The sequence below is a fragment of the Oryx dammah genome, unplaced genomic scaffold (assembly GCF_014754425.2).
Source record: "Oryx dammah isolate SB20612 unplaced genomic scaffold, SCBI_Odam_1.1 HiC_scaffold_11, whole genome shotgun sequence".
NCBI lineage: Eukaryota > Metazoa > Chordata > Mammalia > Artiodactyla > Bovidae > Oryx > Oryx dammah.
In genome coordinates this window covers 50682972-50709945 of record NW_024070195.1, presented here as the reverse complement: position 1 = coordinate 50709945, position 26974 = coordinate 50682972, and the positions used below count along the sequence as shown (strand labels likewise).

General features: G+C 49.7%; 1 protein-coding gene across 1 annotated transcript in view; it reads left to right on the top strand.

Annotated features, from left to right (window-relative positions):
• The first annotated feature begins 7682 nt into the window (after window positions 1-7682).
• The window catches only part of LOC120869801 (protein kinase C iota type-like), a 111727-nt gene continuing 92435 nt past the window's right edge, over window positions 7683-26974 (top strand). Inside the window, exon 1 of the mRNA XM_040249058.1 lies at window positions 7683-7709. Coding sequence (XP_040104992.1) covers window positions 7683-7709 — 27 coding nt within the window. The remainder of the gene's footprint in view (window positions 7710-26974) is intronic.

The following is a 26974-nucleotide window of genomic DNA, read 5'->3' as shown; positions in this document are numbered from 1 at the left end:
TGATGGATTTGTGGGGGAGAAATTGGTCTCCCTCTCCTATTCATCCACCATCTTAGGACCAAGATGAACCTCTCCTGTTGCCTCAGGGTAGTCTAGTCTCCTTTTGAGTTGCGATGCAGTGCACGGAATTGCTCTCAGTTCACTGCAGGGGAATGGGCCTCATCTCAGGTTGGGTTGGAATCTAGTGGTGTTTCTCAAGTTGCAGCCTGAAGCTTTGGCTTCCTCTCGAGTTGCAATGGGGACCTCAGGGTACCTCTTGCCTGGCATGAGTTTAATCAAGGCTCCTTTTGAGGTGTGAGGGTTAGGCAGGATTGCTCTCAAGTCATAGTGGGGAATGGGCCTTATCTCGCATTGAGGGGGAAATCTTTTGGTGTTTCTCGAGTTGCAGCGGGAAGCTTTGGGTTGCTTTCAAATTTTGAGGGGGACCTCAGCGAGCCTCTCATTATTGCCTCAGGGATGTCAGGCCTCCTTTCAAGTTGTAAGAGCTACCTCGGGATTCCTCTCAAGTCACTGAAGGGATATAGGAGCTGATTTCAGGATGAGGAAGGAATCAGGGTTCCTTTCCAGTTGTGACAGGGATCTCGGGGTTCCTATTGAGTTTCAACAGGGGAGTCAGCCCCCGGCACGTGTTGAGGTATGGAACTTGATTTCCTAATGAGCAAAATGTGTCAGACCTCCTGTCGAGTTGAGGTGGGGATGTGGGTCTTTTTCTAGAGGTACATCAGGGGAATCGGACCTCCACTTGGGTTGTGAAGGCATACTCGGGGTTCCATTCGAGTCAGTGTAGGGGAGTCAGGCCTTATCTAGAGTTGAGTTGGTACTCACTGTCCTTTCGACTTGCAGAACGAACCTCGGGCTTACGCTAAGGTTTCAATAGGTGAGACAAGCCTTTTCTTGAGATATGAAGGGAATATTAGGATTCTTCTCAAGACAAAGCAGAGGAATTGGCCCTAAGTCAAGATGAGGCAGTGAATATGGGGCTCTTCTCGATTTGTTGTGGGAAAGTGAGGTGGTGACGGGTATCGTGGATAGCCTCTTGAGTGCCTAAAAAGAATCGAGCCTCCTTTCCAGTTTTGAGAGAAAACATGGCGTTGCTCTCGAGGCACTGCAGGGAAAAATGTCCTAATCTTGCTTACAGGTGGGAATCTCATAGTTTCTCGAGTCGCCACCAGAAGTTTGGGGTGTCTCTCTAGGTGCCACGTGTACCTCAGGGGAACCTCTTGCGATGCCTCAAGGAAGTCAACGCTCCTTTCAAGTTGCAAGGAGGAGTAGAGGGTTGCTCTCGACTCACTGCAGGGGAATCGGGACTCATCTCGCATTCAGGGGGGAATCTCGTGATGTTTCTTGAGTTGTGGTGGGAAGCCACAACTGGGCTCCTCTCGAGTTTTGATGTGATTTTCTGGGATCCTGGCATGCTGCCTCAAGCAAGTCAGGCTTCCTTTCAAGTTCTGAGGGCCACTTCGGGATGCCTTTGAGTCGCTGAAGGGATATATGCTCTCATTTCATGGTGGGGCGAAAGTCAGGCTTGCTCTCCAGTTGCAACAGGGATCTCAGGCTTCCTATTGAGTTTCAACAGGGGAGTCAGGCTTTGGCTTGTGTTGAGACATGGAACTCCACTTTCCAATCAAATTGGAAAAAGAGGTGTCAGGCCTCCTGTTGAATTGACATGAGGAACTTTGGCTTTTTGTAGAGGTGCAACAGGGAAGTCAGGCCTTCCTTCGTGTTATTAGGGGATACTTGGGGTTCCGTTTGAGTCTTTTCATGGGAATGAGGCTTTATCTTGAATTGAGCGGGAAGTCAGTGTCCTTTTGACTTGCAGCAGGAAACGTGGAGTTCCTCTGAGGTTCCAATAGGGAGAACAGGCCTCCTCTTGAGGTGCTAGTGGAAAGTTGGGATTTCTCTGAGTTGAAGCAGGAGAATTGGCGCTAATCTCGAGATGAGGTGGGGAAAATGGGGCTCTTTCAAGTAGTGGCATGAAACACGGGGTTCTTATCGAGTGGTGACGGGTATCTTGGGGAACCTCTTGAGTTGCATAAAGGGATTCAAGCCTCCTTTCGAGTTTCAAATGGGAAGACTGGGTTGTTCCTAGGCGCTGCAGGGGAAAAGGGCCTCATCTCGCATTTGCGGTGGTGGTGGTGTTGGGGGATCTTGTTTTACTCGACTTCCAGTGGGAAGCTTGGGGTTCCTCTAGATTTCTGAAGGCGAACCTAGGGAACCTCACGTGTTACCTCAAGGAAGTCAAGTCTCTTTTCGAGTTGCAAGGCACTGTGTCAGATTGCTTTCGAGTCACTGCAGGGGAAATTGGCCTCATTTGGCACTGAGGGGTGTTTCTCATGGTATTTCTCAAGTTGCAGCCTGAAGCTTTGGGTTCCTCTCGAGTTGTGACAGGGATCTCAGGGAACCTCTCCTGTCGCCTCTGGGTAGTCTAGTCTCCTTTTGAGTTCCTATGCGGTGCATGGAATTGCTCTTGAGTCACTGCAGGGGAAAGGGCCTCATCTTGCGTTGGGTTGGAATCTCATGATGTTTCTCAAATTGTGACCTGAATCTTCCTCTCAAGTTGTGATGAGGACTTCAGGGTAGCTCTCATCTTGCCTGAGTTTAGTTAAGGCTCCTTTTGAGGTGTGAGGGTTGCACAGGATTGCTCTCAAGTCACTGAGGGGGGAATGGGCCTTATCTCACATTGAGGGGAAATCTCGTGGTGTTTTTTAGGTTGTGACGGGAAGCTTTGGGTTGTTCTTGAGTTTTGAAGGGGACTTGGCGAGCCTCTCATGTTGCCTCAGGGAAGTCAGGACTCCTTTCAAGTTGTGAGGGCCACCTCGGGATTTCTCTCAAGTCACTGAAGGGATATAAGAGCTCATTTCAGGTCGAGGCGGGAATCAGGGTTCCTTTCCAATTGTGACAGGGACATGGGCCCCCATATTGGGTATCAGGTTCATACACAGTGTGTCTCCCTAGGAGTCAAGAATGTTCCTGACAGACTTAGGCTCACTAGAGATCTGTTACAGAGCAAAGACTTTGGGATGTGATTTTGCCTTCCTCTGTGAGTGTGGGTCTCCTACCTCAGCCCCAGACTCAGGGGAAACAGCCCTTGAGAAAAGACCTCCAAGCAGTGCTTTTACCACAGGCTGTGAAGCAGAGTTTACAGGAAGCGGGGAAAGTGAGCCTCCTTTGGGGAAGAAGAGGCAGCCAATGGGCGTGTGTTTGCAAGCCTGTATTTGGAAAGAACGGGTTAGCTTCTACAATGGGAGACCTCGAGATCTGCTCAAAGGACCAAAATTCCAGAGTCAGTCAGGGCCGAGCATCTCCCCTATCCTTTGTGAGCCTTGCAAAGACATTCCTGGCTTCCTGCATTACTGCACATGAAGGACCACGCTGCAGGAGTGTGTGAAACATGACTGGGCTCCTTACTGGTGACAGCTCCCCTGTTGCCATTCCAGTCAAACTAGGTCCCAGGACTACTTGTAGGGTGGTTGGGGTCCGGTTGTGTCCAAACTGCCAAGGGCTAGAGCAATGGGAGCTCTGTCAGAGGTAAGGGAGAGCAGTCAGGTGGATTTTCAAGATGTGGCTTAGCCACACAGCTACAGCGCACCACGGAGATAATCAGGCTCCCTGGCTCATAGGTCTGGTATACACCTTCACACACAGTTTGTCTACATAGTTGCCAAGAACGTTCCTCACAGACTTAGGATCACTAGAGTTTTCCTACCTAGTAAAAATGTGTGGATGAAGTTTTGCCTTCCCCTGTGAATGTGGTTCCTTTACCTTGGGCCCAGGGTCATGAAAAATAGTCCCTGAGGAAACAGCTCCAGGAAGCACTTTTCCCACAAGCTAGGAAGAGGAGTTCACAAGATGCAGAGAAAATGAGCCACCTTCTGGGAAGAAGAGGCAGCAAACTGGCCTGTGTTTGCAAGCCTCTATTTGGAAGGAACTTCTTATATTCTACAACTGGAGACCTCCAGATCTGCTCAGAGGACCAAAATTCCAGAATCAGGGCCGAGCATCTCCCGTATCCTTTGTGAGCCTTGTAAAGACATTCCTAGCTTCTACCAATACTGTCTATGAAGAAGCAGGTTTACACACAAAGTGTGTCTCTGTAGGAGCCAAAAATGTTCCTGACAGACTTAGGCTCACGAGAGCTCTCCTACAGAGAGATATGGTTTTGCCTTCCTCTGTGAGTGTGGGTCCCCTACCTCGGCCCCAGGCTCATGAGAAACAACCCCTGAGAAAAGACATCCAAGAAGCGTTTTTCCTGCCGACTGGGAAGTGGAGTTCGCAGGACGCTGGGAAAGCGAGCTTCCCTCGCATAGAGGCAGCCAACCGGCGTGTGGAACGAGTTCACTTCTACAATGTATTTGAAAGGAACGGGTTATCTTCTACAACGGGAGACCTCGAGATCTGCTCAGAGGACAAAAATTCCAGAGTCACGGCCGAGCATTTCCTCTGTCCTTTGCAAGCCTTGCAATGACATTCCTGGCTTCCTGCATTACTGCCCATGAAGGACCAGGCTGCAAGAGTGTGTGAGACATGACTGGGTGCCTTAATGGTGTCAGCTCCACTATTGCCATTCCAGTTGAATTAGGCCCCAGGCCTACTTGTAGAGGGGTTGGGGTCCGGTTGTGTCCAAACTGCCAAGGGCTAGAGCAATGGGACTCTGTCAGAAGTAAGGGAAGAGCAGTTGGATGGATTATCAAGCTGTTGCTTAGCCGCACAGCTACAGGGCCCCATGAAGAGTCAGATTCCCTGTGCCCCTAGGTCAGGTATGCAGCTTCACACACAGAGTGTGTCTCCAGAAGAGCTGAGAATGTTCCTGACAGACTTAGGCTCACTAGATCTTTCCTACAGAGCAAACGCATGTGAAAGAAATTTTGCATTCCCCAGTGAGTGTGGGTCCCCTACCTCAGCCCCAGGCTCATGGGAAACAGCTCCTGAGAAAAGACCTCCAAGAAGGGCTTTTCCCACTGGCTGGGAAGTGGAGTTTGCAGGATGCAGGGAAAGCGAGCCTCCCTTGGGGAAGAAAAGACAGCCAACCGGCCTATTTTGTAAGCCTGTATTTGAAAGGAACTGGTTACATTCTACAACGGTAGGCCTCCAGATCTGCTCAGAGGATCGAAATTCCAGAGTCAGAGGCAAAATTCTCCCCTGCCCTTTGCTGGCCTTGCAAAGACATTCCTCGCTTCTAGCAGTGCTGCCCATGAAAGAGCAGGCTGTAGGAGTGTGGGAGACATGACTGGGCACCTTACTGGCATCAGCTCTGTTATTGCCTTTCCAGTCGAACTAAGACCTGGGCCTACTTGGAGAGGGGTTGGGGTCCAGTTGTCTCCAAACTTCCAAAGGCTAAAGCAATGGGAGCTCTGTTAGATGTAAGGGAAGAGCAATGGGTGGATTTTCAAGCTGTTGCTTGGCCACACAGCTTCAGTGCCCCAAGGAGAGAAAAGGCACCCTGGGCCCCTATGTTGTGTATTTACTGGAGTGGGCATCTTTACCTGGTAGGGAGTCAGGAAGCTTGTTCATGATGATCAAGGGCTTTTGACAACAGTTGCAAAGGGACTCAGTCAGATTCACAGGTGACCTTGGTTCTGGGTTCCACTTCTGTGGCCTTGGTGTGAGGCCTCCCAGCTGTGGCAGCGGAGAAGGACTCACCTCAACAAGACTCACTCTTCAGAATAAACGTTCCATCAAGTTATCTCTGTAGGAGAGTTCCAGTGATCCTAGGTCTGTTTGGAAAATTCTCGGATACCGCAGGGACACATACTGAGTGTGAACCTGGTTATTGAACCTTGTTGGCAGAATTAGCATTTTCTCTGTGTGGGCTGGCAGCTGCCTGATAATCCATTCAAATGATGTTTTCCTACTTATGACATCAATAGGTTTGGTCAAACTTTTTCAATTTCTTGTGCAGGTAGGAAGCTTGCAACTCCTTGCTGCAGGATCATTTCCATTAGGATGTCGACTAATCAAGGTAACAACAGTATGGCACTCAGCACTCTTAGACAATTTCCCAAGCCTATTTCCTCAGGGGAAGACCCAATATGAGCTAGGAATGGGTTCACAAGGCTCTGAAAATGCAGGGAAATATACTGCCTATGACTCTGGAAATTAGGGCCTCTTGCAAACCTCGAGTTCTCACATCTTAGAATGTAGACAGTTGCTGATAGATAGATGTCTGAAAAGCACTCTGTTTTAATGCCTTTCGTTCATCTGGGAGGCAGGGTCACCCTGAGAACTGTGTATGTATGATTCAAAGTGCAGATATAGGGGAGAGTGCTCTCCATGGAGACTGTGGACATGTGATCCAAGATGCATGCTTTAGGAGGGGGTCACCATAGAAACTGTGGATGTGTGACTCCAGGTATAGGGTCTAGGAAGTGGAGTTACCCTGCCGATTGTGGACATCTTTCCACAGGGGCAGGGTTGGGGGATGGGGTCATCCCAGAGATTGTGCCTGTATGACCCCAGGTACAGGGTCTGTGGAGACGTGTCACCCTAGAGACTGTGGAATGTGACCCCAGGTGCAGGGTTGGGTAGGGGTCACCCGGGACATAGTCCTCTTGTGATCCTGGATGCATGGTCAAGGAGGGAGTCACCATGAATACTATGGATGTGCTTTGGGGTTACCCTGGACTGTGGATATGTACTCCTAGTTGTTTGTTCTGGTGGGTGGAGTCACCCTGGAGACTGTGGATGTGTGACCCCAGGCACAGTGTCTCCAGAGGAGTGTCACCCTAGACACTGGAAATGTGATCCCAGGTCCAGGGTTGAGAGGGTTTACCATGGATATTGTGGACATGTGATCCCAGGTGCAGGGCCTAGGAGATGGGGTCATACTGGAGACCTTGGACATGTGACCTCAGATGCAGGATCTCTGAGGTGAGGTTTCCCTGGAGACAGTACACATGTCCTCAGTAGAGGTTCTGGGAGGTGGGTTCATTAGGAGACGGTGAATATGTGATGCCAGGTGCATGGTCTGAGAGGTATTGTCTCCCTGGAGACAGTGGGCATGTGACTCCAGGTGCAGGATCTGGGAGGTGGGGTCACTTGGGGACTGTGGACATGTGACCTCAAGTACAGGGTTTGGAAGGATGGTCAATGTAGAGACTGTGACCCCAAATACGGTGCCTGAGAGGGGTCACCCAGGGGGCTGAAGACATGTGACTTCAGGTACAGGGTCTGGGAGTGTATCCTGAGGAACTGTGGACATGTGGACCCAAATGCAGGATTCGGTGGAGGGTCACATAGGAGATTTTGGATATGGGAACCCAGGTGCTGTGTTTGGGAGTCGTCACCCTGGACTGTGGATGTGTGACCCCAGGTTCAGGGTCTGAGTGGGATGTCATCCTGGAAACTGTGTACATTTGACCCCAGGTGCAGTGTGTTTGGAGGTGGGTCACCTTGGAGACTGTCCACGTGTGACTGCAAGTGCAGTGTCTGTTAAGGGGTGCCACACCAGAGACTGAACATATTTGACCCCAGGTACAGGTAGGCATGGTGTGCTGAAATTCATGGAGTTACAGAGTCAGACACGACTGAAAGACTGAACTGACTGACTGACAGACAGAGTCTGGGTAGGGGTGTCACACTAGAGACTGTGGAAGTGTGATCCCAGGTGCAGGGTCTGAGAGGGAGGTAATGCTGGAAACTGTGGACATGTGACACCAGGTGCAGGATTGGGCAGGGGTGTCACCATGGATATTATGGAAGTGTCGCCTCAGGTACAGAGTCTGGGAAAGGGCATCAGACTGGAGAGGGTGGACGTGTGATGCAGGTACAGGGTCTGAAAAGGGTGTCAGCCTGGAGACTGGATGTGTGAACGAGGCACAGGGTTTGGGAAAGGGCGTCAAGCTGGAGACTGTGGACATGTGAACCTAATTACATTGTCTGGGAGGATAGTCACAGTAGAAACTTGGATATGTGACCTCAAGTACAGTGCCTAGGAGAGGACACCCTGGGATCTGAAAATGTGTGATCTCAGAAAAAGGGTCTTGGAGGGTGTCAACCTGGAAACTGGACATGTGACCCCGGGTGTAGGTCTGTTAGGGGTGGTTACCCTGGAGATTGTAGACACAGGTGCTCAGATTTGTATGGTGGGGTCACCCTGAAGTCTGTGGATGTGTGACCACAGCTAAAAGTTCTGATGAGGGGGGGTTCACCCTGGAGCCTGTGGACATGTAATCCCAGGTAAAAGGTCTGGAAGTCGGGGTCACCCTGTAGACTGTGGATGTGTGACCTCATGTACTGGGACAGGATAGGGGTCACATAGGAGACTTTGGGATATGTGAACCCAGGTGCAGTGATTGGGAGTCCTCACCCTGAAGACAGTAGACATGTGACTGCAGGTACAGTGCCTGGGCAGTGATGCCACCATAGAGACAGTGGAAGTATGACCCAAGTGTAGATTCGGGAGGACATTGCCCTGGAGACTGTGGAAGTGTAACCCCAGGTACAGAGTCTGGAGAAGTAGGGTCATCCTGGAGACTGGACATGTGATCCCAGGTACAGGGTTTGGGAGGTGAGGTCTCTCGGGGACTGTGGACATGTGATCCCATATGCAGAGTTTGGAGAAGGGGCTCATCCGAGAGACTGCGGACATACGTCCCTAGTGACCTGGTCTGGGAGGTGAGGTCACCCTGGAGACTGTGAACATATTACCTCACGTTCAGGGTCTGGGAGTGGTTTACCATGGAGACCGTGGACCTGAAACCCAGGTGCCAGGTCTGTGAGGTTTGGTCACTGTGGTCGTGATACCACAGTACAGGGTCAGGGAGGTTGGGTCACCTGGAGAATGTGGATGTGTGACCCTATGTACAAATCTGGTGAGGACTGTCCATGGTGGACTGTGGACATGTGACCCCAGATGCACGTTTGGAGACTTTGGATGTATGACCCCAAGTGCAGGGTCTGGGAGGGATGTCACCATGGAGACTGTGGTATTGTGAATCCAGGTGCATGGTCTGGAGGGGGTTCACATAGGAGACTTTGGATATATGAACCCCGTGCACTGTTGGTGAGTCCTCTCCCTGAAGACTGTGGATGTGTGACCCCAGGTTCAGGGTCTGGGAGCCGGTGTCACCATGGAGACTATGGACCTGTAACCCCAGGTATAGGGTCTGGGAGGGGTTCAACCTGGAGACCGTGGATGTGTGAGCTGAGGAGTGGAATCACTCTTGGGATTGCTGACAGGTTACCCCAGGTGCACGGTGTGGGAAAGAGTCACCTTGTAGACCATGGATGTGTGATCCTAGGTGCTGGGTCAGGGAGGTGCTGTCACCCTGAAAACTGTGGTAATGTGACCCCAGGTACAGGGTCTTGAGGTGGGCTTATCCAGGCAACTGTTGATGTATGACCCCAGGTAAAGTGTCTGGGGTGGTTTGTCACCCTATAGACTCTGGACATGTTACCAACGTGCATGGTCTGGGAAGGGGTCACCATGGAGATTGTGGACATGTAACTCCAGGTACAGGTTCTGGGAGATGTAAACCCTGGGACTGTGGACATGTGACTCCAGGTGTAGGGACTCAGAGGTGGGCTCACCTTGAGACTGTGGACATGTGATCCCAGGAACATGGCCTGGGAGAAGGTCACCATGGAGACTGTGGATGACTCCAGCTACATGGCCTGGGAGGCGGGGTTACCCTGGACTGTGGACATGTGATCCCAGTTACTCAGTGTGAGAAGTGGGGTCATACTGGAGACTGTGGATGTGTGAGCCCAGATACAATGTTTGTGGAGGGTATCACCCTAGACATTGTGGAAATGTGACCCCAGGTCCAGGATCTAGAGGGTGTCACACTGAAAACTGTAGACATGAGACTCCAGATGCAGGGTCTTGGAAGTGGGGTCACCCTGGAGACTGTGAACGTGGGCCCCAGGTACTGGGTGTTGGAGACAGGTTCACACAATAGACTGTGGACATGTGACCCCAGGTACAGAGTCTGCAAGGTGGGGTCACCTTGGAGACTGTGGACATGTGACTAAAAATGAAGGATTTGGTGAGGCAGCTTTCCTCAGAGACTGACATGTGATCCAAGGTGAATGGTCTGGGAGGGGATCACCATGGAGACTGTGGACTTGTGACTTCAGGTATAGGGTCTAGGAGTTGGGGTTACCCTAAGACTGTGAACATGTGACCCTGGTATAGGGTCTGAAAGTCGGATCATCCTGGAAAATGGAGATGTGACCCCATGTTTATGGTCTGATGGGTGGGGTTTACCCAGGATACTGCAGATATTTGACCCCAGGTATGGGTCTGCAAGGGGGGTCTCCATGGAGACTATGCACATGTGACCCCAGGTATAGGACCTGGGAGAGGTATCACCCAGGGGCCTGTAGAAATGTGACCCCAACTGCATGATAAAGGGCTATCACACTGGAGACTGTTTAAGTGTGACTGCAGGTACAGGGTTGGGAGGTGGGGTCACCCTTCAGACTGTAGACATGTGACGCCAGTCCAGGGTCTAGAAGGGTTTCACCCTGGAGCTTGTGGACATGAGACCCAGGTTCAGAGTCGGAAGGGTTTCACCATGGAAACTGTGGACATGTGACTGCAGGTGCAGCGTCTGGGAGGTGGGTCACCCTGGAGGTATCGGACGTGTGACCCCAGCTGCAGGGTGTGTGGAAGGGGGTCAACTTGGAGACTGGAAGTTTGAGCCCAGGTACAGGGTCTGGGAAAGGGAGTTATCCAGGAGACAGTGGATATTTCCCAGGGTAGGTTCTGGGAGGAGTTCATCACGGAGACTGTGGACATGTGACTCCAGGTGTAGGTTCTGGGAGGGGGAATCATTCTGTGGAGTGTGGACATGTGCAGGGACTTGAGAGTGGACGTGTGACCCCAGATATTAGGTATTGGAGGTGGGGTCACACAGTAGTATCTGGGGACATGTGACCCCAGAAAGAGAGTCTGTGAGGTGGGATCATTGTGGACATGTGACCAAAAGTGCAAAATTTGGTGAGGGGGCTCTTGGAGACTCTGATGTGTGATTCAACATTCATGGTTTGTGAGGGGGTCACCATGGAGACTGTGATTCCAGGCAGAGGGCCTAGGAGTTGAGGTTACCCTGCAGACTGTGGACATGTGACTCCTGGTAGACGGTCTAGAGGTGGGCTCATCCTGGAAACTGTGGAAGTGTGACCCCATGTTTATGGCCTGGGGGGAGTTACAATGGATACTGCAGATATTTGACCCCAGGGACAGGGTCTGTGAGGGGGAATAACCATGGAGACTAGGTACAGGTACAGGACCCCAGGTACAGGACCTGGGAGAGGTATCATCCAGGGGACTGTAGAAATGTGACCCCAGGTGCAGGATCAGGAGTGGTCACCCTGGAAACTGCTTAAGTGTGAGCCAGGTGCAGGGTCTGGAAGGTGAGGTCACCCTTCAGACTGTAGACATGCGACCCCAGTTCAGGGTCTGGGAGGATGTCACCCTGGAGCTTGTGGATGTGTAACCCAGGTGCAGGATTGGGAAGGGTTTCATCGTGGAGATTGTGGACATGTGACCCCAGGTGTAGGGTCTGGGAGGCGGGTTTACTCTGGAAACTGGAAATGTAATGCCAGGTATATGGTCTGGGAGGTGGGTTCACCCTGGAGACCATGGACGAGTGACATCGTGGTCAGGGTCTTGGAGGTGGGATCACACTGGAAACTGGACGTTTGAACCCAGTTATAGGGTCTGGGAGGTGGAGTCACTCAGGAGTGTGGAAGTGTAACCCCAGGTACAGGGACTAGAGAAGTTATTCACCCTGGAGTCAGTGACATCTGACCCCAGGTACATCATGTGGGAGGTGAGGTTACCTGGAGATGGTGTACATTTTACACTAGATACAGGGTCTGTGAAGTAGGTCACTATTTCAGGTGCAGTATCTGGGCAGAGAATCATCCTGGATTTTGTGGAACTATGACAACAGGTGCAGGGTATGGGAGGGTTGTCCCCCTGGAGACTGTGGAAGTGTAACTCAGGTACAGTGTCTGCGAAAGGGCATCACCCTGGAGACTGTGGGCATGTGACCCTGGGTACAGCGTATGAGAGGAAGGTCACAGAAGAGACCGTGGACCTGTGAACCCAAAAACAGTGCTTGGGAGGGGTCACCTTGGGGACTGAAAACATGTGACCTCAGGTACAGGGTCTGAGAAGTTGTCACCCTGGAAACTGTGGACATGTGACATCAGGTGTAGGGTTTGTGAGGGGAGGTTACCCTGAAGACTGTGGACAGATGATCCTAGGTGCTCAATCAGGTGTGGTGAGTCACCCTGAAGTCTGTGGACATGTGACCACAGGTACAGGTTCTGGGGGTGGGGTGTCACCCTGGAGACTGTGGACATGTGACCAGAGCTAAAAGTTCTGATGAGGTGAGGTCACTATAGAGACTGTGGACATATGACCCAAAGTAAAAATTCTAGAGAGGTGGGGTCACCCTGGAAACTGTGTACGTGTGACCCAACATGTAGGTTCTGGGAGGGGAGGTTACTCTGGAAACTGCAAATGTGATCCCAGGTACAGGGTCTGGGAGGGAAGTCATCAAGGAGACTGTGGACATGTGACCCCAGGTGCAGGTAGTTCTGAAGGTTCAACCTAGAGTCCGTGGACGTGTGACCCCAGGTGCAGGGTCTGGGAAGGGTTTACCCTGGAGACTGTGAACGTGAGAAGCCAGTTGCAGGGTTTGGGAGGATGGTCATCCTGAAAACTGTGGTAGCGATACCCTGTACAGAGTCAGGGAGGTTGGGTCACCCTGGAGAATGTGGACATGTGACCCCATGTACACAATCTGGGGGGTATTGTCACCCTGGAGACTGTGGTTAGGTGACCACAGGTGTAGGATCTGGTACGTGGATGTCACAATGGAGACTGTGGACATATAATCCCAGGAGCAAGGTCTGGGAGGGTTGTCCCCCTAGAGAGTGTATATGTTTGATCCCAGGTGCTGGGTGTATGGAGACGGGTGACCTTGGAGACTGTCGACATGTGACCCCAGGTGCAGGTTCTGGGGAGGGAGCTCACCTGGGAGACTGTAGATATATGGCCTCAGGTACATGATCTGGGATGTGGGGTCATCCTGAAGATAATGAACGTATGACCCCAGGTGTAGCATCTGGGAGGGGAGGTTCCCTGTAGACTATGGTTTTAAGACTCCAGTACAGGGACAGGGATGTTGGGTCACCCTGGAGAATGTGGATGTGACACCGTGTACAAAATATGGGGAGTACTGTCACCCTGAAAACTGTGGACATGTAACCCCAGGTACAGGGTCTGGGATGGAGGTCATGCTGGAGACTCTGGACATGTGACTCCAGGTTCACAGTCTGGGCAAGGCTGTCACATAGGATATTGTAGAAGTGTGACCCCAGGTACAGGGTTTGGGAGGGTGTCACTCGGGAGACTGAAGATATTTCTTCCCGGTACAGGGTCTGGGAGGATGACCCTCCCTAGAGACTGTGGACATGTGTCCCAGGTACGGGTCTGGGAGGTGGGTTTACACTGGACACTGTGGACATGTGACCCCAGGTGCAGGTTCTGTGAGGTGGTGTCCTCCTGGAGACTGTAAATGTGACCGTAGGTACAGGGTCTGGGAGGTGTGGTCTCCCTGAGGACTGTGGATGTGTGATTCAAAGTGCATGGTTTGGGGAGTGGGCTCTCCACGGACACTGTGGACATGACATCCAAGTTGCATGCTACGGGAGGGAATCACCATAGGGACTGTGGGCATGCAGCTCCAGGTAGAGGGTTTGGGAAGTGGAGTTACACTGCCTACTGTGGACATGTGACCCCAGGTGCAGGGTCTGGGGGGAGGGGCATTCACCCTGGAGACTGTGGACATGTGTTCCAATGTACATGATCTGCGAGGGGTTTCACCAGGGAGACTGTCCACATGACACCAGGTAAAGTGTCTGAAGAGCGGTGTCAGTGTGGAGACTGTGGATATGTAATCCCTAGGGCAGGGTCTGGAAGGGGCTCATCCTGAAGACAGTGGATGTGTGATTGCAGGTTCATGATCTGGGTGAGGCTCACCATAGAGACTGTGGATGTGTGAATCCAGGTTCAGGGTTGGGAGGGATCAACCTGGAGACTCTAAAAGTGTGACCCCAGATGCAGGATCTGAGAGGTGGGGTCAGCCTGGAAACTGTGGACATGTGACCACAGGTCCAAGGTCAGGGAAGGGGGTACCTTGGAGCTTGTAAACATGCCAACCCAGGTGGAGGGTCTGGGAAGTGGTGTCTCTCTGGATATTGTTGAAGTGTGTCCCATGTGCAGGTTCTGGGAGGTGTCACTCTTGAGACTGGAGGTGTTACCCCAGATAGACAGTCTGGGAGGGTGTCTCCCTGGAGAATGTGGACTGTGAACCTAAATGCTAGGTCTGGTTGGGGGTCACATAGGAAAATGGAAATGTGAACCCAGGTACAAGTTCTGATGAGTTGGGGTCACCCTGGAAACTGTCAACGTCTGAACCCAGGTACATGGTCTAGGATAGTGTCACCAAGGAGAATCCTGACACAAGACCTCAGGTGCAAGTACTTCAAAGGGGTTACCCTGGAGCTTGTGGACATGTGACCTCAGGTACAGGGCCTGGCAAGGGGTCACCCTGGAGACTCTGGACTTGTGAGCCCCAAGTACAGGATCTGGGAGGGGAGTAACCTGGGGACTGTAGACCTGTGGCTCAAGGTACAGGGTCTAGGCACTGAGCATCACCCTGGATACTTTGTGTGTGTGACCCCAGGTACAGTGCCTGGGAGGGGTCACCCTGGGAACTCTAAACATGTTACTCCAGGCACAGGGTCTGGGAGCATGTCACCATGCAGACTGTGGACTTGTGACTCCAGTTGCAAGGTCTGGTGTGTGGGGTCACAATGAAGATTGTGGATGTGTGACCCCATTTATAGTGTCTGGGTTGTGTCACCCTGGAAACTGTGGATCTGTGATATCAGGTTCAGTGCTTAGAAGCGGTGGGCACCCTGGAGACTTGGACGTGTGACCACAGTCAAAAGGTCTGGTGAAATGGGGTAACTTAGAGACTGTGGATATGTGACTCCGGGTACAAGTTCTTGTGAGGTGGGGTCACCCTGGACATGGTGGACCTGAGAGACCAGGTGCAGTGTTTGGAAAGGTTGTCACCCTTGAGACCATGAATGTGTGACCCAAGGAGAAGGTTCTGTGAGTGTTCACCATGGATACTGTGGACATGTGATGCAAGTTTCAGTTTCTGGTTAGGGGGGGAATCCCTGAAGACTTGGATGTGTGATCCCATTTACAGCATCTGGTGGGTATCAACCTGTAGACTTTGGACATGTGACCCTAGGTATGGGATCTGGGGAGAGGTATCTCCCTGGAGACTTTGGATGTGTGAACCCAGTGGCAAGCTCTGGGAGGGGTTCATGCTGGAGCCTGTGGACCTGAGACACCAGGTGTAGGGTATGGGAGGCAGGATCACCCTGGAGACTGAGCATGGGGTCACCAGGTTCAAGTTTGGGAGGGCTTCACCATGGAGACTCTGGACATGTGACCACAGGGGCAGTGGCTGGAGGCAGTGTACATGTGTCCCCTGGTACAGGTTCTAGGAGGTGGTGTCACCCTGGAGACTGTGGATGTCTGACACCAAGTTCAGTGTCTGGGAGGAGGGGTCACCTTGGAATCTGAGGATGTTTGACCTCAGGTACAGAGGGTGTCACACTGGAGAATTTAGATATTTGACCCCAAGAAGGATCAGGGAGATGGTCACCCTAGGGACTGTGGACATGTGTCCCAGGTGCAGGGTCTCGGAGGTGGGGGTCACCCTGGAGACAGTGGACATGTGACTGACTGGTCCTTGAAAGGCCCTGACAGTGGTTCTCACTGTTCCCTGACTCTGGTCTTCTCGATAGCCTAAACCTGGTCCTATTGGTCCCTGAATTTGGTCCTGAATGGGCACTGACATTGGACCTCACTTTGGCCTGACTCTGGTCTTCACTAGGTCCTGACCCTCATCCTCACTATAACCTATTTTGGTCCTTTCTATGGCCTGAATTTTGCCTAAGAGCTTCCTGATTTTTTGCCTCACTACAGCCCTACTCTTATCATCACTGGGGCCTGAATCTTTGTCTCACTGGGCCCTGACACCTATCCTCACTACTGATTGACCCTGATCCTCACTGGACCGTAAATGTGGTTCTCTATGTGGCTTGACGCTGGTCCTCTCCATGGCATGCCCATCTATGGCCTGAATCTTGTCCTCAATATGGCCTGAATCTCATCCTCAGTATGGCCTGATTCTACTCCTCTCTACAGCCTATTTATTTCCCTCACTTGGCCTGACGCTTTCCTCACTGGGCCCTACTTTGGGTCCTCACTGGGCCCTGAGTCTCGTCCTCTCGACAGTTTGACTCCAGTCTCACTATGGCCTGACCCTGTTCTTCACTACAACCAGACTCTGTTGATTGCTACAGCCTGACTCTGGTCCTCTCTAACAGTTGACTCTTTGTCTCACTCTGTCTTGAAGATTTCATCACTGGCCATAACTTGGGTCCTGTCTGGTCCCCACTGGGCACTGAATCTGTTCCTCTGTAAATCCTGACTTTTGTCCTCTCTACAGCCAGACTGCCTCACAACAGCCTCACTTTTTACATCACTGTGACCTGACTCTATGACCTTACCTCACTGGGCCCTGGATCTGTTCCTCATTGGGGTCGGACATGAGTCCACACTATGGACTGACTGGTTTTTCACTTGTGCCTGACACTGGTCCTCACTAGGGCCTGATTTTCATCCTCACTTGGGCCTGAATCTCACACTCTCTATGTCCTGTTCTGACTTGTCCTCACAAGGAGACACTTGTCCTCATTAGATATTGACTCTTGTTTTCACTGTACCATGAGTCTGGTCTTCACTGGACTCTGACTTTGGTCCTCACTCTGGCTTGACTCTGGTTGTACTAGGGGCTGACTCTTCCACTTCATTTTGGCCCAACTCTTTTCCTCACCACAGCCTGACTCTTATCCTCTATGGGGCCTGACTCTGTAGACTATGGCCTGATACTGCCTCACGATGGCATGGCTCTCATTCTCAATAGGGCCTGACTCTAGCCTCAGTTCCCCCAGACTCTGACCCTCACTAGGCACTGATTCTGTCCTCACTGGGCTCTGAACCTTGTCCTCTCTGTGCCATGACTGGTCCTCTCTACGACCTGGCTTTTTGCCTAACTATGGCCTAATACTTTGTCTCACTGACCCTGACTCTGGTCCTCACCACAGCCTGACCCTAATGATAACTATGGCGTGAGTCACATGCTCACTAGGGCCTTACTCTTGTCTCTGTATGGCCTCACTCTGGTCCTCACAGTATCCTCACTCTGGTCCTCACTATGTCCTCATTCTGGTCCTTACTATGAACTAACTCTTCTCCCTCTTCTTCCTCACTCTTTCCTATTACCTGACATGCTTCTCATTCTGCACTGACTCTTCTCCTCAGTTGTACTGACCCTGGTTTCTCACTCTGCTCTGAGTGTGATCCTCTCTATGGCTTGACTCTGAACCTCCCTATGGACTGAATCTGGTCCTGCCTACAGCCTGAATCAGTCCTCACTATGGCCAAACTGTGGTCCTCAGTACAGCCTGACTGTTCCTGTCTACAAACTGACTCTTTGACTCACTATGGTTTGATGCTTTGCCTCAGTGGGCCCTGGCTTGGGTCCTCACTGGGCCCTTACTCTGGTCCTTTCTTGAGCCTGGCTCTGGTCCTCAATATGGCCTGACTCTGGTCCTCTTTACAACTTTACTCATTCCTGTCAGGGCTAGACTAAGTTTCGCACTATGGCATGAGCCTGGTCTTCACTACAGCATGTCTCTGGTCCTCACTCATCCTCATTCTTTTCCTCCCAAGTACCTCAGTCTGATTCTATCTATGCCCTAACACTCTTTTTCACAATACCCTGACTCTTGTCCTCACTACGGGCTAACTGCCAGGGTCCAGCCCCGGTGGGTCCAGGGTGATTTGAAGGTGGGGATGGAATCGGCATCCTATGAAAAATCTTAATTAATTACAGATATAGAGAGAGATTAGAAACGGATAGTGTAGCAGGAAAATTAGTGGAGAAAAAGAGGCTGAATAACTGGTTTACATGGAATACCAATCACCACCTACGTAGGCCACAGGCGTCTTTCCATTCTCCCAAAGGAGAGGAGGCACTGAGGCCTCCCCGGTCCGATCTCAGAAGCCCAGGCAGAATTAGCAGGCTTGGTGAGTACCCATATTTCAGATGGAAATTCAGCCAGGAAAGCGGGGAGCAAGAAAGAAACGACACGAGGGAATCAGTCTTTCCAGAAACTGATCCAATTTCTTTATTTTTCAGGTTTGTTTATATACCTTTTTGTTATACATAGGGATGAATACAGAGTCACGTGGGGGTCAGCAGACCTGACCCTTGTCACAATCAGGTGCTTCATATAAAATTATACAAAGGTCTTATGGGTTTTTACATCATCTTCTAGCCATGAGGTCTGCTGACATTTTATGGCCCTTTCTGATTCCGGTCAGTTAACCAGAAAACTTATTTTTCCAGGGGTGATTTTTTTCTTAAATCAGGCACCACCCTCCAAATAAAGTTGCATTCCTATAGGGTGAGGGTGTAGTGGGTTACTATCAAGAAAGGAATTTACTTAACCTAAGGTTTAACATGATTAATCTTAAAGGTTAATACTTATTTCTCCTATATGCTAGTTATATTCATTATAAGGGCAGGAATATGGAGATTTAGCAGCAAATATTGGCTCAACAAATGTAAGCCCTTCACCAATGTTCCCCTTAAGATCTATTTTGTCTTAATATAGTGATAAAGTTACATTTTTACATAGCATAATGATTTATAGTGATTTATAACAAAGTACAGTGATCTATAACAAAAGAGAAAATCCATTAACTCAAAAAGTCTAGTATTGCTAACATCAAAAAAACTACTGTATTTCCTTTTCTATATTCCAAATACATTGATTAATATATTCCCAGGTGCCTAAGGATATGGAGGCCTGACAGCAATCATTGACTCATCAATGAAAAAAAGCCCTATGCTAATATTCCAGACTCTCTGTGCTGTTTATGGTTGAGAGGTTGTCACACAAGCTAGTCTGCCAGCAGAGAGGTTTGACCTGAGACACCCTTGTCACACCCAGGGCAGGGAATTAGCAGTAATTATTGGCATGACAAATGAAAAAACCCTTCACCAATATAATTTCTAATCAACCCACTATACTATACTAATAATTTTCTAACTTCTCAAAAGAGTCTGTATTTAGAAAGTTTTAAAGCATCTTATGCCTCTCAAGGTTGAGAGGCTGTAAACAATTATATGTGGCCTGGTGAACCTGATCAGGGAGGCTAGAGGGCCTCCAGAGGAATTTCTAAGTTGAAACACTCTTGTCACACCCAGGAATTTTTATTAACTGGAGCTGCAAGTTAACTTCTCCGAGAGAAGGGGTTATGGGGGAGAGCCCCCCGTAAAGTCAGAGGTGTAGGTGAGAGCATGAAACAGACTTTGGTTTTGGGGTTGGATGTTCGGGAACAGGGGGTTTCCTGAGGCTTGATCATGTCTTTGTGTACGCCAAGCCTCCTTCCTCATGACCTTTGCCATGGGCGGAGTTCCTCACGCTGGCCCCCAGCATCCTGACTCTTAGCCTCACAACAGCTATTGTTTGCCTCAGTGACCTGACTCTGATGCTCTCTATGTTTTGACACCCATCCTCACTATACACTGTCTATGGTCCTCACTGTGCCCTGATTCTATTCCTGACTACCACTTAACTCTTTTCCTTGCCAGGGTCTGACTATTGTCCTCTCTGGCATGACTTTTATCCTCACTAGTGCCTGAAGCTCCCCTCCTCTCTACATCCTGACACTCATCCTCACTATATGCTGTTTATGGTCCTTACTGCACCCTGATTCTTGTCCTGACTACTGCTTGATTCTGTTCCTCACCTGGGCCTGACTCTTGTCTTTCTTTGGCCTGGCTTTCATCCTCACTAGGGCTTGTCTCTCTTCCTGACTTTAGTGATTCTCACCACTGCCAGACTCTCCTCCTCTCAAAGGTCTGACTCTATCCTCTATGGTCTGACATTTTGCCTCACTAGGACCTCACTGTTTACTCACTAGGACCTGACTCTAGGGTTGTCACTCGGCCCTAAATCAGTTCCCCATTGAGCCCTAAAACTGGCTCTCTACACAGCTTACCTCTGGTTCTCACTATGGACTGACTCCTTTCCTCTTCAAGGAATTTTTCTTTGATTGACTTGTCTCACACTTTGACTCACTGGGCCTGAATCTGGTCCTCACGTAGCCCTGATTCTCATCCTCACTCTGTTCTGATTCTTGTTCTGGCTATGGCCTTAATCTTTACCTCACTACAGCCTGACAGTTTTCCATACAGGGACCTGACTGTGGTGCTTACTAGGCCCTGATTCTCTTCCTCACGGGGCTCTGATCCTGGACCACTCTACAGCTTGACTCTAGTCCTTTCTACATCCTGCATCTGGTCCTCTCTATAGCCTGACTGTTTACCTCACTACAGCCTGACCTTTTCCTCATTGGGGCCTGACTCTTTTCCTCTATGGAGACTGAAACAGTTCCTCACTGGGCCCTGTTTCTTGTCCTCACTGTGGCCTAACTCTGGTCCTAGTACAGCATGACTCATCTTCACTAGGGTCTTACTCTTGTGCTTACTAGAGCCTGACAATCAATCACCCTTTGTATGTCCTGAATCTGGCCCTCACAAGGCCCAGGGTTTGTTCCTCCCTGGTCCCTGACACTGGTAGTAACTAGGCCCTATTTCTGGTCACTACAGACTGACTCTGTCCTCACTAAAGCAAGATTCTTATCATCATTAGGGCCTGAAATTACTGTATACTAGGACCTGATTTTCTTCCTCATATGGCCTCGCACATGTCCTCACTATGTCCTCACTCTGTTCCTCACTAAGTTCTCACTATGGTCTTTTCTATGGCCTCACTCTCGTCTTCACTAAAGCCTAATTCTGGTAATCACTGTGGCCTGACTCTGGTCCTCACGGCCTCAAATGTGTCCACTCTACAGCCTGTCTCTTTACCTCACAATGGCCTGACGTTTGCCTAACTGGGACCTAACTGGTTCTCACTGGGCCCTGAGTCTCTTCCTCACTGGGCTCTGATGCTAGTCTTCACTACAGTTTGACTCTTGTCCTCACTATTTCCTGACTCTGCTCCTCACTAGGGTCTAGCTCTTGTCTTCACTAGGTTCTGACTCTCATCTTCTCTACATTCTGACATTCGTCCTCATTAGACGCTGACTCAGGTTTTCACTGCACTCTGAGTCTGGCCCTAACTGGACCTGACTCTGGTCCTCACTACGGCATGACCATGGTCATCACTTGGGCCTGACTCTCATCTTCAGTAGAGCCAGAATCTTGTCCTCATTTTGGCCTGACTATCATCCTCACTGTGGCCTGACTCCCTTCCTCTCCATGGCCTGACTGTACTCTATGCCCTGACACTTAGCATCACTACTGCTTAACTCTTTGCCTCACTGGGTCTTGAATCTTGTCCTCACTGGAAACTGACTTTGTGCCTAACTGGGCTCTGACTTTGGTCCTCACCACAGCCTGACTCTTGTCCTAACTATGGCATGACTCCACTCATTTTCAATAGGGCCTGGTTCTCATGCTCATTAGTCCCTGACACTCACCTCAGTACTCCTTGACTCTGGTCCTTACTAGAAATTGATTCTGTTCCACCTTGGGCTCTGTTCATAGTCCTCTCTATGGCTTGACTCTGCTTCTTTTTACATTCTAAATGTGGTCCTCTCTACAACCTGATTCTATTCCTCTATTCAGCCTGACTCTTTGCCTCACTGTGGCCTGATATTTTGCTTTACTGGGTGAAGGAGGACTCTGGTCCTCACTGCATCCTTACTCTTTGGCTCACTATGGCGTAACTCTTTACCTCACTGGGACTGAAACTGGTCCTCAGTGGACCCTGATGCTGAACATCACTATGGCCTGAATATGGTCCTTACTACATCCTCATTCTTGTCCTCACTAGTGTCTGAATATCATCCTCACTCGGACCTGACTCTAATTTTCTCTAAGTCCTGACACTTGGCCTCACTAGAGGCTAACTCTGGACCTCAATGTACCCTGAGTCTCCCTGATTCTGGTCCTCAATACATCTTGACTCTGATCATCACTAGGGCTTTACTCTCATTCTCATTTTGGCCTGACACTCATCCTCACTAGGGCTAGAGTTTCTTCCTCACTTTGTATGATACTATTCTCTATGATCTGAACCTTTGCCTCACTATGGCCTGACTCTGTCTCAGTGGGGCCTGACTCTTGTCCTCACTGGAACTGACAGTTTCTCATTGATCCTTGATTCTGGTCCTCCCTACAGCCTGTTTCTAGTCTTCACAATGGCATTACTCTCATCCTCACTCACTGTGCCCTGAATCTCTTCCTCACTTCGCCTTGACGCTTGTCTCTGTATGGCTTGACTCTTGTCCTCACAACAGCCTGACTCTGGTCCTCTCTGTGGCCTGAGTCTGGTCCTCTCACTGCTTGATTCTTTGCCTTACTATGGTTTGACACTTTGACACACTGTGGCTGATGGTCCTCAATGGGCCCTGACTCTGGTCCTCTCTATACCCTGACTCTTTGCCTCACTCTGATCTGACACTGGTCCTCAGTGGGCCCTGATGCTGAACATACTGCAACCTGAATATGGTCCACAATACATCCTGATTCTGGTCATCACTACAGTCTGAGTCTCGTTCTCACTAGGACCTGACTCTTGTCTTTTCTACCTCCTGACACTCGTCCTCACTAACTTCTGAATCTGTACCTCAATGCATCCTGAGTCTGGTCCTCACTCAGCCCTGATTCTGGTCCTCACTACATCTTGACTCTGATCTTCACTAGGGCCTGACTCTCATCCTCACTTTGCTTGAAACTCTCATCTTGACCTGAGACTTTGTCTCACTACAGTCTGACTCATTGCCTCACTGGGATCTGACTCTTATCCTCACTGTCACTGACAGTGTTCCTCATTGTTCCATGATTCTGGTCTTCCCTACGGACTGATTCTAGTCCTGACTATATCATGACTCTTATCCTCACTATAGCCTGCATGCGTGTTCACTACAGCTGACTTTCATCCTCAGTAAGCCCTGACTTCGGTCCTCATGGTCTGTTCCTCACTGGACCCTGAAACTGGTCTCTTTAAGGCTTGATCCTGGTCCTCACAACATCCTGACTCTGGTCTTGTCTATGGCTTGAACTGTTCCTCTCAATTGCTTGACTCTCTGACTCATAATGGTGTGGAACTTTGACAGATAGGACTGTCTCTTGTCCTCAATGGGCCCTTTGCCTCATAGTGACCTGAGTCTGGTTCTCACAGTTGTCTGATTCTGGTCTTCTCTATGGCCTGACTCTGGTCCTATCTAAGGCCTAACTGTTTGTCTCAGTACCACCTGTGGCTTTGCCTCATTGGACCCTGAATTTGGTCCACACTATGCCCTGAGTTTGATCCTCAATAAGGCCTGAATCTTGTCCACACTATGGCATGACTGTCGTCCTTGGTAGGGCATGAATCTCATGTTCATTAGGACCTGACTCTTATCCCTACTATGCCCTGACTGGCCTTCAATGGACCCTGATTCTATTTCTTGCTGGGCTCTGCCTCTCATCCTCACTAGTAGGGCCTGGCTGTCATCCTCACTACAGCTGACTCTGTCCTTTATGGCCTGGCAGTTTTCCTCATTAAGACCTGACTCTCTGCCTCAGTAGGGCATGAATCTTATGCTTACTGGAACCTGAAACTCTTCTTCACTGGCCCCTGATTCTGCTCCTCACTACAGTGTGAAACTCGTCCTCTCAACTGTCTTACTATCATTTTCACTATGCCCTGACTCTGGTCCTCACTGTGCCCTAGTCTGTTCCTACTGGGTCCTGAGTGTGGTTCTCACTACAGCCTGACTCTTGTCCTCATTAGGCCCTGATTCCATCCATCACTACAGAGTGACTCTGTCGGCACTACAGCATGATTCTCATCATCACTGGGGCCTGAAGCTCACGGCTACTAGGGCCTGACTCTCGTCCTCACTAGGGTCTGACTTTCCTTCTCACTATGGTTCACACATTTTCTCATTACATGCTCACTCGAGTACTCATTCTGGCCTCACTCCGTCCCTCACTCTGTTCCTCACTGTGGTCCTAATTCCTCACTCTGGTCCTCTCTGTGGCCTCACTCTCATCTTTAATACTAACTGACTTTGGTTTTCACCAAGGCCTGACTTTGGGCCTCATTATGGTTTCAGTATAGTCCTGTCTACAGCCTGACTCCTTGCCTCACTGGGACCTGAATCTGATGCTCAATGTGTCCTGAGTCTTTTCCACACAGGGCTCTGATGATTGTCTTCACTTCAGTCTGACTCTATTACCTAACCTTGGTGCTCACTAGGGCCTGACTCTCATCTTCATTAGGTCCTGACTTTTGTCCTCTCAACATTCTGACACTCATCTACATTAGATGCTGACCCAGGCTTTCACTGTGCCCTGAATCTGGTCCTCACTATATTTTGACTCATATCCTCACTAAGTACTGACTCTCATCCTCATTTTGGCTGACACTGTCCTCTATGGCCTGACACTTTGCCTCTTTATAGCTAGACTCATTGCCTCACTGGGACATGACTCTTGTCCTCACTCGTGCTGACAATGTTCCTCATGGGTCACTGACTCTGTTCCTCTCAATGGCTTGAATTTAGCCTCATGACAACCTGAGTCTTGTTCTCAAAATTGGCTAGCTCTGGTTTGCTCTAAGCCTTGACTTTTTGCCTCATTACCACCTGATGCTTTACCTCACTGGGCCCTGAATCTGGTCCATGCTATGGCCTGACTCTAATCCTCAACACAGGCTAACTCTGGTCCTCACTGCAGGCTGGCACTGTTCATCACTGGGCCATGATTATGGTTCTGACTATGACCTGAATCTGATCCACAGTATGTAATGACTCTCATCCTCAATGGGGCTGGACTTTCATGCTCACTTAGGCCTGACTCTCATCCTCACTTCAGTCTCACTAGCATCCTCATTACATTCCATGTCTTGTCCATTCTATGGTTTCACTCTGGTCATCAGTATTGACTCTGGTCTTCATTATGCCCTCACTGTGATTTCACTATAGCCTCACTTTTGTGCTCACTACATTGTTATTATTTTCTTTCGATTACCTGACATTGTTTCTCAGTATGTCCTGACACCACTTCTTGCTATGACCTGACTGAGGTCTTCACTATGCACTGACTCTTGTCCTCACTATGCACTGAGTTTGGTCCTCACTAGGCCCTGAATCTGGTCTCTTTAAGGCTTTTCCCTTGTCCTTATAATGGACTGACTCTGAACCTCACTATGGCCTGAGTCTGATCCTCTCAACTCCTTGACTCTTTACCTCACTATGGCCTGACAGTTTGCCATAATGGGCCTGACTCTGTTCCTCAATGGGCCCCGAATCTAGTCCTCTCTATGGCTTGACTGTTGCATCATGACAACCTGACTCTGGTTCTCACAATGGTCTGACTCTGGTCCTTTCTATGGCTTGACTCTGGTGCTCTTTACACCCTGAATCTTTGTCTTAATACCAAATGATGCTTTGCCTCACTGGGCCTGATTCTGCTTCCCACTGGGCCTTGAATCAATTCTTCACTGGGCTCGAAGTATGGTCCACAATATTGCCTCATTCTGATCCTCAATACAGCCTGAATCTGGTCCTCACTATGGCATGATTCCCGTAATCACTAGGACCTGACTGTCATGCTCACTAGGACCTGACTCTTGTCCCTACTACATCATGACTCTGGTCCTCAATGGGCCCTGATTCTTTTCCTCGCTGTGTCCTGACACTTGTCCTCACTAGGGCCTCGTTTGTATAATCACTATCACTGACTGTCCTCTATGTCCGGACACTTTGTCTCATTATTACCTAACTTTTGTCCTCAGTGGGGCATTAATCTTGTGCTTACTGGAGCCTGAAACTGTTTTTAACTGGCCCTTGATTCCGGTTCTCACTATGCTGTGACTCTGATCCTAACTGTGCCCTAGTATTTTCTTCACCAGGTCCTGACAGTGGTCCTTATGACAGCTTGACTCTGGTCATCACTGGGGCCTCACTCTGGTTCTCTCTAGAGCCTGACTATGGTCCTATGTATGCCCTGACACATTGTTTCACTGGGTCTGTCTCTGGTCCTCATTAGGCCGTGATTTTGCTCCTAACACATACTGATTCTATCCTCACTACAGCAAGATTCTCATCATCATTAAGACCTGAAGCTTGGGTCTACTAGGGTCTGGCTCTGGTCATCACTAGGGTCTGATTTTCTTCCTCACTATGACCTAACAGAAGCAGAATATTAAGGAGAGTTGGCAAGAATATGTAGAAGAACTGTACAAAAAAGATCTTCACCACCAAGATAATCACGATGGTATGATCACTCACCTAGAGCCAGACATCCTGGAATATGAAGTCAAGTGGGCCTTAGAAAGCATCACTACCAACAAAGCTAGTGGAGGTGATGAAATTCCAGTTGAGCTGTTTCAAATCCTGACAGATGATGCTATGAAGGTGCTGCACTCAATATATCAGCAAATTTGGAAAACTCAACAGTGGCCACAGGACTGGAAAAGGTCAGTTTTTATTCCAATCCCAAAGAAAGGCAATGCCAAAGAATGCTCATACTACCACACAATTGCACTTGTCTCACATGCTAGTAAAATAATGCTCAAATTCTCCAAGCCAGGCTTCAGCAATATACATGAACTGTGAATTTCAAGATGTTCAAGTTGGTTTTAGAGAAGGCAGAGGAACCAGAGATCAAATTGCCAACATCCGCTGGATCATGGAAAAAGGAAGAGAGTTCTAGATAAAAACATCTATTTCTGCTTTATTGACTATGCCAAAGCCTTTGACAGTGTGGATCACACAGTCACAACAAACTGTGGAAAA